We start from the raw sequence: 15,277 nt of genomic DNA, 5'->3' as shown, positions 1-15,277 counted from the left end.
TTTTATTTGTCTCCTGATGCTTCTGCTGCAACTTTTAGTGAACTCAGACTTCAAAAATTTTCTTAGTGAACACAAAGCATAGAAGCATATCTATTAAGTCAATAAAACAAGGTATTTGCAAAGTTTGACATCGGCCCTAGCTCTTTCACAGAGATATCGAGCATTTTAAGTTTTTCAGGCGAGCTGAGAAAGACTACAGCATTTAAGCTTTCAAAACAGTCTATCAAGATTTTCACGTACTGGACCACAATACTGGGGTAAAAAATGTTTCACGCTTGGGCAGCTAAAGAGAAAACATTTTCCAGAAGTACTCAGCACACGGCAGTCCCGTTTCCACGCAATCCTTCTCCCACCGTCTCAAAAACTGGATCACACAATTCCAGGCTTGCGGAGTGGAGCGTCAGAACGAAAAATCGGACCAGAAGTCCGCATGGGACGGGTTGTAGGAATCTATTTTCTTCAGCTGTGGGGGGGAAAAGGAAAGCACCTAGGGAGAATACAGTAGAAATCAGCAAAACCAGTAATTATATATATGTGTATATATATATTTGTGTGTGTGTATATTTGTGTGTGTATGTATGTAAGTGTGTGTATATATATAAAATGTATATTGTATATGTATACATGTATATGTGTATATATTTATGCATATGTATATGTATATATGTATGTATGTATGTATGTATGTATATGGTGAATGTGGAATTTTTTAGACCACCCAAGCTTCCCGAGACCCGGGGGTGCCTCTGGTCCCGCAGCATTCCCCATCGCGTAGGGCACGGGTAAAATACCTGCGGGGGGCGTTGGCGGGGGTGTACAGGGCTGCCCGGGAAGGGGACGGGAAGAGCGGGGACGCGCGGCGCGGCGGGGACGCGCCGGGCGCGCTCCCGGGGCGGGCGGGCGGGCAGCTGGAAGTCATTGCCCGCGGATCGGCGTCCGCGTTGCCGCGGCGACCGCCCCGGCGGCGCCAGCCGGGCCGCAGTGTGAATGGGTGATGTCACGGGCCCGGCGCCGGCCAGTCTGGGCCGCCCGGGCCAAGGCAGAGGCCGGGGAGGGGCGGAGGGAGCCGGGGGCTGGGAGCGGGAGCGCCGGGAGTCGCCCCCCCCCAGCCCGCAGCGCCCTGCGCCGCTTCCACGCGTGGGGCGGGAGCGCTGCCGCATCCCCGCGGGTGTTCCCGCCGCTTCCCCGCGCCGCTCCCGCTCGTCCCCCGCTGGCCGTGGGGGCCGGGTGTTGCGCTCGGTCCTTGCCAGCTCCCCATTGTTTGAATGGAGATGTCTCTGTTTCCATCCTCAATTCATTTGCAGGCACTTTAGAAAAGTTCTTTCCTGCAGGAATGAGGGGCTTTTCACTGCGCTCCAGCAAGGTTTACAATCCCTGCCAACGCTCACAAACTTGCCACATTCAGCCTCGAAGTTTCCCACTGCTTTCAGCAGCAAGATTCCCACACTGCAGAATACCCGATTATATTGATAATTTGGCCCGTTTCAATAAAATAGCCCCTCAAATTTGCAGTGGAAGTTTATTTCACGTGTGAAATTCTTCATTACTTTCTTACTGCAGTTCTTCACGAGAGGATATGTTCTTAATGGCGTGTCTTAGGCCCACGGTGGGAAAATATGATTGTTCCTTAATGTAAGTTGTTTACATAGATCTGCTCTTTACATTAGTTTCAGAGAGTTCAGGACAAAGACTCCTCAGCAAAAGCCAGCGTAGCTCTTTTTGTGACGCAGCAGGAGATGCAGGTTGGGTTTAAACATAAATTTCTCTCCTTAGAGACATTAAACTATTGCAGAGTGCAGGTTTGGTTCTTTTTCAGGGAATGGAATGGCCCCTCGACCATCAGTCTGAAACTACAGCTCCTCCATATTTTACCTAGTCTTCATCACACAGCACCTCTAGCTGTGGGCCTCAGAGCCCGCATGCATAGGAGCTGTCCCAGGCTGTGCAGAAGGAGATGTGACATCAGGTACCCCTATCAGTACAATCTTAGAGCAACTCAAGTTACAGCTTTGTGTTTTGCTTCGCTTGGCTTTTACTGAGGAGCCGTTTGAGGCCAGGCAGGTGGGACGCTTGCAATGCTTTTCGTTGAAATTCTGCTTGTTTTAATTCTCCCATTAATAAACTGGTTTCTGCATAAGTTCTGAGAGAACAAAAGGAGGTTGATTCCAAACCTTTAGGAATTATAACAACCGTTTGCAGCCATACAGAAGCCTCGAAAGGCAGCAGAAACCGTAGCTTAAATGTCACCTGTCAGCTTGCAGACCCTTTATCTGAACCTTGTCGCAGCAAAGGCTCAGCCACCCGAAGGAGCAAGAGTGGCGGCAGGAGAGGGGACACTGGGAGCGGCAGCGTCTCCACAGGCCAGCAGGGAGGATCGGGAGGGGACCCGTGTGCCCCACCAGCAGCTCAGTCCTCACAGTGACAATGGATTTTTACACCGATTCAAGCAGCACATTCGGTCTGCAGGCGAGGTGAAAGCTGATGCCCTGCAAAGTCAGGATGCAAAGGGACCTTGCAGTCAGTGCAGCATATCAGGACCAATGGCTTCATTCACGGGTGTGCAGCTGGGCATTGGGACAGGCAGGTACGAAGGACTCATGTGCAAACACCAGTTTATCAGGGGTTACTCAGTGCACACACATTGCAGGGTCAAACACTCGTCTTTAGTTTGCTGGACACCTTGAAAATTGGTGTGTGGCAAGGAAGCTGAGTTTATGTAAATATGATTTTAGAGTGAGGCTCAAGTTAATTCTTTCTGATTTTAACTGCTTGATATGATATTTAAATCTTAAATGACCAGTAACCTTCAAAATCTTATTGGGATTTTAACGCTGAATGTTTTTGATGACTGCTTAAGGGAAATTAATCTGACGACAATCATTGACAGTCAGCCATTTCCATCAGGTAACTTTGCAGTAAAGGAAAAAAATTCCAGCTGGTGGGGGAAGGGAGAGAGTGTCCTGAGAAACTCACTCCTGTGCTCCCATTGATCATCACCTGCACCGGACTTCATACAGCAGTTTAATCCTATTCTCTCCCTGAAAGGTTTCAAGCCTCTGCAAGATCCTGACTGCTAGGGAACAAAGACTGGTATGTGGTTCCCTCAGAGGTCAGTCATTAACCTGCCCCAACAACAGTTTTAGGAAGATCAAGGCAATGAAGAAAAACTAAGAAAAAGCACTTTCACTTTGGAATGAATTGTTCAAAATGCCCTTATGCATTCGGTTTTATTCCCTTTCAACTCCACAGTTCTTAGTTCCTGCACGTATTTATTTCTCATCAGGAATAATGGCAAGATTTGCTCTCCCAGAGATTTGACCTTAAGTTTATTTTAGCCCCAACACTATAGATCATTCTATCAATTATGAATGTACCCATGTGTACAGAGGAACTGGTAAGCCAGCTCAGTAATGCTACCTTGTTCTGAAGACTTACCTTATAAATAAATTAGGGACGTATCTTTATGAAATACCAGAAAGAAATAGAAGATAAAGAAAATGAGAAAAGAAAAGAAAAGAAAAAAGAAAGAAAAGAAAAGAAAAGAAAAGAAAAGAAAAGAAAAGAAAAGAAAAGAAAAGAAAAGAAAAGAAAAGAAAAGAAAAGAAAAGAAAAGAAAAGAAAAGAAAAGAAAAGAAAAGGAGATGGAAGAAAACCAAAATCTAAAAAGCCACATTTTTCTAAAGACAGGACTGAAGCTAATATCAAAATTGGTTTGTCTGTGATTTGTATTTTCTGTGCCTGCATGTCTGTATGTGAGACAATATACTGGACTTGCAGTAGCCAGACTCTCAGTGAGACATTTATTTCCATAAGTTATTGATGACCCTTTACCTCACAAGTGACAGGCCAAAGTAGAGCCACGAGCAACTTCTGAGAGGTCATCAATAACAACTGAAAATAAATGTTTTATCCAGTGCCAGCCCATTGTGTGTCCTCTTTATGCAATGCCAGTTAAGTTTCATTTGGTGTAGTTTTCTGTGGGTTGTAACTACCTCAGCTCCTGTCTGAAGCAATGTGGAAGGAGGGACACACACACACACACACACACACACAGATACACACATCCCCATTTGGTTGCTCACATGCTTGGTGGAGTACCTTTTGTGAGATGCAGAGGTAAAAGCAAGCATCTCTCAACACATGAGGATGAAACAGTACCCTAAAGAGTGAAAGGAGAGACTGCCACCTTACTAAAACATTAAACACCATAGAGGATCCTGATGCTGCAAGTGCAAGACAGTCCAGGAGAAAGAAGATACAGAGGGGACAAAAAAAAGAAGCTGAGATGCAAGGTTGTAAATAAATCATACCTCATGCTAATATTACAAATACAGAATATTCTATTAATGTATTTCTAATAATAATTCATACCATACTGCAAGAAAGACTGATGTATTGTGTGTGTTGTCCCTGAGGGCAAAAGAAAACTCTTTTTGTCTATAAGGAATGTCTTACTCCCAGTGGAAAAAGACAGCAATGGACATGGGGAACAACACCATGGGGACATAAAATGTACTTTGAATAATCATCATCACTTACCAAAATGTCTTTTAATTAAACATTTGTGCTTAACATTTCCATTTTTCTTACTCTTTTGCATATGCATTTTCACGTTTTACAAAATATCATTTTGAGAGCCAGTCCTCAGGCGCTCAGTGTTCAGCAATTATTTCAAGAGGCTGGTCTGAAATAAGCTAATGAGTTTGCATCCAGTTTTGAAACTTCTGCTCACTTGAGCAGTCCCTATATCCATATCCTAACTCAGGCAAATAAGCTCATTAACTTCAAGAAAAACTTTCTATATAAGCAAGGATTTGTGCTGCTTTTCAAGTCAATTTCTCCATTGAGGTAAATTAAGAGATTTGCTTGAATAAAATTTTATCAGTTCTTTAAAGTGTTGAAAGAGCACGTTAGTGGAGCAAAAATTACCAAAATAAATGTCATTAACACTTCAAGATAAATATGTAGAAACATACTGGTATCGAGGACAACTTGAAATAGTTACTTAGCATAAGCTGTGTGATTACCCAAAATATTCTCATATATGCACATCATTTAGCTTAAAGAAAACAAAGTGAAACTATAAGAAATTTGCATGCTGAAGCATTTTGAACAGCAATTTTGAATATGTCTTTAAAATAATTTTGCTTAGTTTGTCCCCTGTACAAGAAGCAAAACCATGAAGAATTACTATACAATTACTCCTAAATGGAAAATAGCATTCATTCCCATTTCTTCTAAGAGAAAATTAGTAAGTCATAGAATATATTTAACTGTGAAGAATTGCACTTCATGGATCACTGTCCAATATTCTCCCTACATCCATCTTTCTTTTTCCTGCATCTCCAGTCATTTGCAGTCTGCAATGTATATCTTGATTTAAATTCACAGTGCTACACAGTGGTTTTCGTTTGACAATCCTGTTGTCCTAATAAATATATAAGGTCACTTTAACATATACTATTGATGAGATTAAACTCATGATGTTACCCTGTCTGCCTCTAAAGGAGACATTACCTGTCGATGGTTTTTTCATGGTCTCTAAACATGAAATCCTGCAAAGAGCAGTTTCTGTCAACAAAAGCTGAGGTCTCTTGTTTTCTTAAGTGACAACTTTCTCAGAAGCCATGCAGGCTACAAAGAATGATCACAGAAAGCAGCCTGCTACAAAATAATGCAAAACTCACCTTTTGAGCAGATTGCTTTTTTCAAACACACACAAGTGCATCAGAAAATTTAACTGGTGCTATCATCCTATAACTAATTTCCTGCTATTCTAGCATTTCGTCTGCAAGATGAAATAAAAGAATGAGGAAGAGCCTTTGTTACTAAGGCCTTGGTAGAGCCTCACGTGTTATGGCAACAGGAACTCTATAGTGGGTAAATAAATAGATAATAAGATTACAAAGATTTCAGCAGGTATGGGAAGTACATGGTGTGGCTCATAAATAGCTGCAGTCAGGGGATTTGAAGATGCATTGAAAAGCTTCTCCTCCACAAACACAACCACCAGACTTGAATTTCTAGTCCTTTCTAACTTCTGTTCCCAGTGGTGTCACCAATTTGACTTGAACCAAATCCAGCAAACACCATTTTCTATAGTGCCTACATATTTGCATGAAACAAAATGCAGAACTGGAAATGAGTAATTGGCAAGCAGGTTATGTCTGAAGGTGGCACTGCCCCATAGAAGTACTTTGAGAACCAACTGACTGCAGTCACAGAACACATCAATGCATTTACATCCACACAGAGGAAGCAAAGGTCTCTCCATCTACCTTGGATGTCCTTGCACTCTGGGAAAGGTTGTCTTCATGGTCAGGGAAAAAGAGGTGATTTCTTCTTTAAATTCTAAAATTTAAAACATTTATTTTAAAGATAAAAAAAAAAAAAAACCTCTGAGGATTTTGAAGAATTCCTTAAAACACTCACGGAGAACAAATAATGAGCATGTTAGTATTAGCTTTCAAAATGTAAAATGTTGTATTAGTGCAAAATATTGCTATTGAGGGTTTTCTTGTGGCATGAACTTAGACTGCTTTTGCTGATGAAGCTCTTCAGGTCCCCTGAAAATAAATACCAATATCATTGGTGTAATGCTAACATATGCAGATGAGGATGTACACATCTAGGTACTTATTTAATTTAGGTCGATTTGCCCATTGTCCCTGTAGGCTGCATTATTTGTGTGATTATAGACCTCTTAATGTAAACTCATAACAAACACAAAAATAGCATGAGGTGGTATCATACCATTGGTTTTCAGGCAGATTTGCTGAGGATTTCTGTCTACAAACAAAAGGTATGACATTGCACATAAATCTGATCTAAATCTACACAAAATAAAATTAAAGTTAAGACTCTAAATTCAATCTGTTACTATGTAACTCAGTTTAATGGAGTGTTCCTCAGGAAGCTGCTCCAAATACTCCTGAATTATTTTCCCCTTCCCCAGAATAAGCATCTTGATTGCTTATATTTGGACCACACTGCAGAAGGTTGTCAACATGAGTTATCTTTCTTGCCACAAGCTTGCTTTAGTCAATGCAGAAATCTGACATTACCTAACAAACCCAGTGTTTCTGGTCACCTGAACAAAGCAACCTTCTTAAATGACATTAGCCTTCAGCTGACATACAACCACCAGCAAATGCCAGGGCGCCTGTCAGTGACATACCAATGTTTTATGCTGCTGCAGACTCTCAAAGGGACAAGGTGGCTTTGAACAAATTCCCACAACACAGCCATGCTGGAGACAGCCCAGCAAAAAACCCTTGTAGACATGAAGCTCATCACAGTATTTCTTTGGTTCTCTCCACTAACTGAGGGAAAATATTTCCTTATGCATTTATTTCCACATTTGTGTAAAAAAATGCGTACTTGACCATCAAGCCATAGAGAGGGGCTTTTTAAATTCTGTTCCTCATCTCTCTGTAATGTCTGTTTTTATGTGACTTGTAGCATACAAACCTGAAGGGAAGAATAAAGCAGTGGGCAGGAGTATGCTCCAGTCATAAGAAGGGTGCTCTAACCTGGGGAACTACATGAACATGCAAGAAAAAGAAACCAATTCTCTTTTGTCTGTGAATAGCTATTGTGAGCAATCAACAACCATTTTTCTTTTTATTTTATATTAAACTTCATGCAAGGGGGCACTGAGAAATTGAAGGTCTTGAGAATCTTTTAGGTTTTCTTATTGAGAAGAAATTTCTGTAATGAACACAACCAGAAAATGAGAAATCCCCTCCCCCCCATTTAGTAAAGTGTATGAGTTGTATTTAAAATCTGAGTTTGAGGAATATAAGGACAACAGTACTGAAGATGGTGAAGATGGCTGGTGTTATTTGGGGAAAAGGCTTTGTTAAGTGAAGTTCTGGTGATCAAGAGCTTTGGTGATGAATTATTCGTGGTGAGGAGTGGTACCAGAAGGCGGATGGATTTCTGTCCACTGGTACACTCTGCAGAGTGAGGTGACTTCTCCGTACTCCCTGAATGCCCAATGGATCTTCCCTGACCTATTTGGAGGATCCATGGGGCATCACTGCAAAGGAGCCTGCAGTCTCACCTCCAATCTGTTGCCCAAAGGGACACACAGACATGTAGGAATAATAATCCAGTAAAAGATTTACACAGTCTTTCCTCCATCTCACTCCCCCGCCCAATTTTTCATTTCATATCACTATCCCCTGTTGCCAAGAGGAGTTTATCTATGGTGTTGGATAAGGGAGCACTAAACACATTATACTGCTATTTTAAATGACATCACAACTAACTAGATATTTTAATTGAAGGTAAATAACCAACATTATTGCCTTTTGAATGATAGCAATAGCTGAGAGTAATGGCACCACTGAGGAATCAATTGCTATTTCCCTCATAAACCATAAACCATTCAGAGATTTATAATGCTTTTTTAATGATCAGCCCTTCTAGGTGTTGAGCAGCTCCTCCAAGATCCTGAGTTTCTGGCTGCTTGCTGAAGTCACCAGGAATGAGGAGCAGGGGGTCTCAGTATCTCATGTATCTTTATGCCCACCAGGATGGAACTTGTCACACCAGTTACCAGCCTCCAGCAAAGGAAAGCTTGGGGTTTTACTGCACTGCTCTGATACTGTGTGCCCCAAGCTTAAAAACGAGGACACTTGACTGAACCACTGTTTCATAACCTGCTTAAGAATAAAAATGCATTCAGCATTTGTGTGCATTTCATGCCCTCTTAAGGTAGGTATAGCAAGTAACCTTGTGTAAGTAACCACGTTGATTGCTTGCTTCCCTTTGCATACCTTAATGTGTTCCCTTCAAATTTTATCTGTCCAGAGACTATTTTAACTAATGTGTTGGTTCAGTGGCATCATATCATGCACAAACATCTGTGGATCCAGAGTGCTGTCAGAGGAAATGCCACACATTCTGAGCTTGGATGGACTGTCCCCCTTCCCTGGCGCCATGACGCAAGAAAGAGCATCAATGTCTCAGGTTTATTTTTTCACCTGGAGTCAATGGCATGTTCATATACTCATACTTGTGCTGACAAATTCAGAATACATTATTCATTCTTGTTAAATTCAATGGGATTATCCTCATGACACAAGGGCATACAAGGCCAGTCATTACATTTTCATTTTCAACTTGTTTTACTTTGGGTTTGAATCAAAAGTGACTTTTCTAATCTTCAGAGAACACCTATGATGTGGTCTGAACTCATTGATTCTCTTTTAATAGACCAAACTGGTCCAATCAAGCATTATTAAGGATCTTGGGCTAATATTGCAAGAGTTTCTTACAATGGAAATGAATCTTGACTCTGGATGTGGGAAGAGAGCACAGAAAACCCAGCCAAGACAGATAAACCCCTTCAGCCAGCCAGAAAGGGACCAGATGTTTAAAAATGCATAGAATTTATTTAAAAATCCAAATTTAGTCTGGTGAAAAACAGAAGTGTTAATCCCTATATACTCACGTCATGAAAAATATTGCTATTAGTAGGATAAAAGCATGAACAATAGCCACTGTTCCTCCTTCTTGTGTACAAGCCGCTTTAGGGATGAAGAGTTTTACTGTGCCCACCTAAATGGATAACATTCTGGGTTCTCCAATCTGTTTCTAAAGCAATTTACTCACCACATCCACCCTAAATTTTGAAAAAAGCAGCCAACCTAACCTGGTCCCACTTAAGTCAATGACAAAACCACCATTGACTTCAAGGAGAGCAAAAGCAGACCTGTTGTTGGCAGGGAATTGGTGCATATTGTTCAGCCAAGCATGTCGGACTAGCATGTATCAGCTTCATGAGTATCAAAGGGAGTTACTAGAGGAAAACCCTGAATATTTATAGGGTAGTTGAAGGGGAGGGCTGTTTTTGCCTCTCCCACAAATCTCTGCTGTGATGCATTAGCTACATGAACACACATAATCCTGTCACAACTTCAGCGCTTGCAGACCCTCAGATTTGCCTTTGTACCCTCTGCGGTGGAAGTAGCCTGATGGAAAAAGAGCTGGTGGGGCATTTCATGGTTCTTCATGAGTTTACAGAAATACTGAGTCATCTTCAGGAACCAGTGTGGTCTCAGTGGATTTGCTGCTCCAGGATGTGTGTTTGTGTGCATTTGTGTGCGTGCACAGAAATAATCTGTCCAAATTAGCTTGGGAGGACTAGAGGGGAACCAGTTACATATTGGGGTTTCCCAGAGATTTCCAGTGAGATCAGAGAAGCTCCCAGAGGGGATTCAGTACAAACAGAACAGCCCAATATTACAGGGTATCTAGTTTCATGCCGATTTTAATTAAATGGCACCAGCAAGATTTGAGCCTGCATTTTCACCATAATTTACAATGGGTTTTTTTTTTCTGAACAGCATATCAAATCTGTCCATATTGCCAGGACTCCAGAAACAGACAAAGTAACCATACATGCTTTAATGCCTGTGCCTGCAAGGAAACCCAAGGAGTTTCACTGAATAAAACCAATGACTACAACAAAATACAGATCATGCAGCCTATAGGTAATGGAAATACACCTTCTCATCAAAACCTCCTGATGTAGCATACACCTAGACTGAGGTCTAGATTTACACCTCAAAGATTTACACTGCACAAGTGGATTTTAAGCTGAGAGGAGCCTAACTGCCATGGATGGCAGTAGCAGTGTGGAACAAAATAAGGAAAACAAGAGCATGAGTATTTCTAAGCAGAGCTTCCAAACACGCGTCTTTAAGAGGTGAGAGAGAATGCAAGTGTGCTTCATTATACGCTTCAGATGATCCAGCCTCACCCCTCATTCAAGTTCTGGCTTTGACAGCTTCCCACTGTATCCTTTATATATCACCCGTTGTGACTAAGCTTGGAGGGGACATGTAATCATTAATCACCATTATGGATTCCTTCCCTTCTGGTGGGTTAGACATACAAGCTTAGGGGCAGATCTTTCAGCCTTTACTCCTTCCTTCAGCCCTTTGCCCCAGCAATCAGCCCTGCTTCACTCACGGACAGCTTGCAGTGCTGTAGGATCGGGCGCCAAGTTTCTTACACCGGCGTCCCATTCAAATACACAGAGGCTCTTAATCCTTAGCAGGAATTAACAGGAAGTTTCAACACTGCATTATTAAATTAAAAGGTTACAATATGCCACAAGATGACTTAAGCAGGACTCAGGAGTATATGTCTGTTAATTTTAATGCTCTGTCTTGAAGTACAGAACTCTGGACATTTCCAGCATCATATTTAAAACATGGTACATCTACTAATACGTGATCTGGTGCATTAATGGACCAAATTAAGTTACAGGTATGAATTTTACATAAAACGGATTAATATTATATGTCATGGAGGAATTTTAAATACTCCATCTCCATGCATTTTTAATAGTTATGTGTTCTAATTTAATGTTCCCTGGCTTTGCTTTGCTTTAAGTCCCTAAACCCTCCTCCTTCCTTCTCCCCCACACTCCTCAAGTTTTGCTTGGGATTTTCCCTGCCTGTAAACCACCGTCCCCAAGTCCCTCAAAAAAATGTGTAAAGCTGGAATAAGGCTCCTACACCGAGAGGATAAAAATACGATTCACCACCGAGGAGATGCCAACCCTCCCGGGAAAGGGAACAGGGGAGGGATGGGGGGGGCGGGTGCAGCCGCCTTGGTCCGGGTCGGGCGGCGGGGAGCGGCGCCGGTCGCGCGGGGCTGCGCTCCGGACCGCGGGGCCGGCGCCGGGATCCGCTGGGCGGCGGGTCCCGCCCGCATTCCCGCAGTCCTTCCTCCCCGGGACCGCCTCCTCCTCCTCCTCCTTCGCCGCCCCCTCCTCCCCGGGGGGGTCGGCGCGCGCCGCCCGCCCCCCCGCAGCGCCACCGCCCCCCTGCCCCGCCGCCATTGGCCGCCGCCGCGCTCCGGGGGGGCCGCCGCGCCCTGATTGGCTGCGCTCGGCCCCGCGGCGCCCCCCCCGCTCCCGCGCCGCGCTCGCCGGGCCCCGCCGCGGAGCCGCCCGCCCCGCCCGCGCCCCGCGCTATATAGGGGGCGGCGCGGCCAGCGGCGGCAGCAGAGGTGGTTGTGTTCGCGGCCGGGCGTTTGCAGAGCACGGGCTCTTCATTTTAGGAAAAATAATATTTTTTTCCGGAGCGGGCGGGTTCCCGGTGCCGCTCTTGGCGCGGCTCTGCGAGCGCCTCTGGTTACGTTCCCGGGGCGGCCGCTGTTAACGCCATCGAGGCGCTGCGGCCGCGCTCCGCTCCCGTTGCGGGCGGTGCGTGCGCGGCTTCCCGAGGTCGCAGCGGCGGCAGCAGCAGGCGGCGGTGGTGGAGAGGGAGGTTTCCCTCCCTCCTTGCGGCACCATGAAAGCCGTGAGCCCCGTCCGGCACCCCAGTCGCAAGGCGCAGCCCGGCGTGGCGGGCGGCGGTGGGGGGCACCTGGCTCTGCGGTGCCTGGCCGAGCACAGCGGCTGCAAAGGGAGCCCGCCGTCGGGCGAGGAGCCGGCGGCGCTGTGCCTGCAGTGCGATATGAATGACTGTTACAGCCGGCTGAGGAAGCTGGTGCCCACCATCCCGCCCAACAAGAGGGTCAGCAAAGTGGAGATCCTACAGCACGTCATCGACTACATCCTCGACCTGCAGCTGGCTCTGGAGACGCACCCAGCGCTGCTCCGGCAGCAGCCGCCGCCGCCCGCTCTGCACCCAGGCAGCTGTCCCGCGGGCGCCCCCAGGACCCCGCTGACTGCCCTGAACACTGACCCGGTAAGAGGTGCGTGATACCCGAGCGCGGGGAGCGTGGTGCGGAGCAGAGCGGCGTGGCGCGGTGGTCGGCGCCGGCCGCCGTGGGAGCGCCCCGGTGATGTGCCGCCACTCTCGTACCCGTGGCTCTGCCGAGAAGCCGTGGCTCCCGGAGGGGACGGGGCGGACGGGCGCGGGAACGCCCCGGCGGTGCGCGGTGGGTGCCCGCATCCCCTCGGTGCGGGCAGGCAGCCGCACGGTGTGTGCCGTGTAATTACGGCCTCTCGAGGGAGTACCTGTAGCCGGCGTGTTCGCGCACACGAGAACAGGCGCGCTGTTCCTGCGCTTCCCAGCCTCCGCGCCGTGCAGCGAGCGTGAGGGGCTGTGGGGGCCGTGCACATGGAACGCAGCGTGCTTTGGAGGGGCGGGAATCGGGGAGCGACTCCCCGGTACGGGACCCACGGTGGCAGCGCGGGAAGCGGGTGCCCCGGCATCCCGGGCTTGCCGCAGCGCTGCGGTGACCCCCTCGGCTCTGTATCCCTGGGGGCTTCCCTGAGCGCTCCCGACGAGGCTATGACAGTGCCTGGGTGCGCGGAGGAGGAGGGCGTCTGGGCAGTGGGGGGTGTCTCCGTGTCGTTTCTCCCCAGTTGTTAATTTGCTGTGTTTGGTTGCTGCGCAGGCAGGCTCTGTTAACAAGCCGGGGGACAGCATCCTCTGCCGCTGACCGCCGCTCCCCAGGTGAGTGCCGGGCGCGGGGCCGCGGGCGGGGGCAGCGCAGCGCCCGGGCTCGGTGGGGCCGCTCCGCATCCTGCGGGAAGGAAGCCTGCCGAGGGGGGACCAGAGCCTGGCGAGAAATACTTGCAGGCGGCTTTGGGGTTTTATTTTTAATTACGGGGTGGTTATTTTATTTTCCCTAACTACCGGGTGGTTGGGGTTTCCCCCCTCCCCCCGCGGAGCGCCTCTGGCTGCGGCGTGCAGCTGCGCATCCCTCCCTCCGCCTGGCCCAGCCTGGGAGCTGCGGTTGTTGTTTGACCTGGTTTGTTTTGGGTTGTTGATCAAGCATGTCTTGTGTTTTGTTGGTGGCGCCAGTCGGTCTGGAGCGGAGCGGTTCACACACCCCCTCTATTCATTCCTCTCCCACAGGTGTGCGGCGGCGCCGCGCCGCGCAGAGGCAACGCGGGGGGCGGGCGGCGGCGGGGGGGGCCCGGCCCTGCCCCGCCGCACCGGAGGAAGGAGCCATCCAACCCCCCGAGCAGTTCCCATGCTTCACCCCGGCAGAGCCAAGCCTTTTCACCATTTTGCACGTCCGTAGCGGTCCCCCCCTCCCCAGCTCCCCGTGTCCTTTTCCCCCCTTTCCCCCCTGGTTCCGTCTCTTCTCGTCGTTCCCGGCCAGCTGTGAGCGGCGGCGTGTCCCACGGTGGCAGCGGGAAAAGTTGCGACTCTGCCCCGGGATAGAGGACCGAGCCTAAACCAGACTTTAGAAACCTTGTAACTCTTAAGGGACCGAGCAGCCGAATCTTGAAGCTTTACTAATCTCCCAGAGCATTTGTAGATATATTTGACATCTATTGTTTAAAATAGATGGATTTTATTGGGGCCCAGGGAACTTTCTTATCCCTGCAGGAATGTTACATATTGTATAGACAAATGAGTGACATTTCATACTGTGTATATATAGAGATGTTCTATAAGTGTGAGAAAAGTATATGCTTTAATAGACTACTGTAATTATAAAATATTTTTAATTAAATATTTTTTTGTAAATATTATAACGGTGTGTATGTTTTTTTTAATCTGTGGGAGCTCAAGTACGGAGCTGCTGATATGGAAATATCTTAAATGTTTAGGACTTTTTTTGTCCCCAAATGTCCTATAGACTTGAGAGTTGCAGCTTTAGCTAGTGGTCCTGCATGATTGCATGAGGTGTCTAATTGCAAATAAACTTGTTTGGAGTCCATACAACGTGTTTTCCTCAATCTAGACTAAAAATGTTTGTAAGTGTATTATACATTTTGAGACTACACTTTTGTCATTTAGGCACAGGGATTTTCTGTGCGTTCTATAAAAGTAGCGGTAAGATGTGTTTTTTACTGAGACAAGAAAAATTCTATCTAGTTTTTTTGCATTACGAGGGCAATGCTTTAGATCTCTTATCAGTTTGGTTTGTTTTTTTAAATCTGCTCTTGAATTAGATCAAGAAATTTGTTCGGAAACTTCGTTAGCACCAAAAGGTTTTATCGCAAATTTGTGTTCCTACAGCTTATTAATTGCTTAAAAACTGAAAACTGTTCTCTGCTTGCAGCCAAAGGGCAAACCATTAACAAAAACAGTTGCTGTTTCCTTCGTCCAAAGAGTATTAATAGTGAACTGCAGAAGGGCACATGGGCTAAGTCTTTATGATCAGTGATGTAAATTCATCTGAAAATGAACTTAAGTAGACCAAAAATCGGATAACTGCGTCAAGATTATTTTTCTAGTGCAAAATTACTTACATTTCACTGCGGCTATGTTACAGTTAAAATCCTGTTTAATCTCTGTGATGTGTAACTACTACATGTGAACATTAAACTAGATTTACCTGTCTTTAA

The 15,277-nt window shown here is 46.2% G+C and overlaps 1 protein-coding gene and 1 long non-coding RNA gene across 4 annotated transcripts; both read left to right on the top strand.

Moving 5' to 3' along the window:
* Positions 1-384: 384 nt before the first annotated feature.
* LOC143694355 (uncharacterized) lies at positions 385-4,574 on the top strand. Of its 2 annotated transcripts, XR_013182781.1 has the most exons (4): positions 385-520; positions 1,332-1,632; positions 1,817-1,966; positions 2,262-4,574. It is a non-coding gene; the product is annotated as an uncharacterized LOC143694355 (long non-coding RNA). The 2 variants fall into 2 exon arrangements; XR_013182779.1 differs by lacking the exon at positions 1,332-1,632 and having other exon boundaries at positions 395-520.
* A 7,426-nt stretch (positions 4,575-12,000) lies between these two features.
* On the top strand, positions 12,001-15,277 carry ID4 (inhibitor of DNA binding 4). 2 transcript variants are annotated; one of them, XM_054637260.2, is made up of 3 exons: positions 12,001-12,713; positions 13,369-13,427; positions 13,833-15,277. In XM_054637260.2, the coding sequence occupies exons 1-2, from the start codon at positions 12,315-12,317 to the stop codon at positions 13,411-13,413; spliced, it is 444 nt and encodes a 147-aa protein (XP_054493235.2). In that variant the 5' UTR covers positions 12,001-12,314; the 3' UTR covers positions 13,414-13,427; positions 13,833-15,277. The 2 variants fall into 2 exon arrangements, with proteins under 2 accessions (XP_054493235.2, XP_054493243.2); XM_054637268.2 differs by having other exon boundaries at positions 12,001-12,720.

The sequence above is a fragment of the Agelaius phoeniceus genome, chromosome 1 (genome assembly GCF_051311805.1).
Source record: "Agelaius phoeniceus isolate bAgePho1 chromosome 1, bAgePho1.hap1, whole genome shotgun sequence".
NCBI classification, from domain to species: Eukaryota; Metazoa; Chordata; class Aves; order Passeriformes; family Icteridae; genus Agelaius; species Agelaius phoeniceus.
The sequence above is the reverse complement of the archived record's forward strand: the minus strand, read 5'-3'. Positions and strand labels throughout refer to the sequence as shown.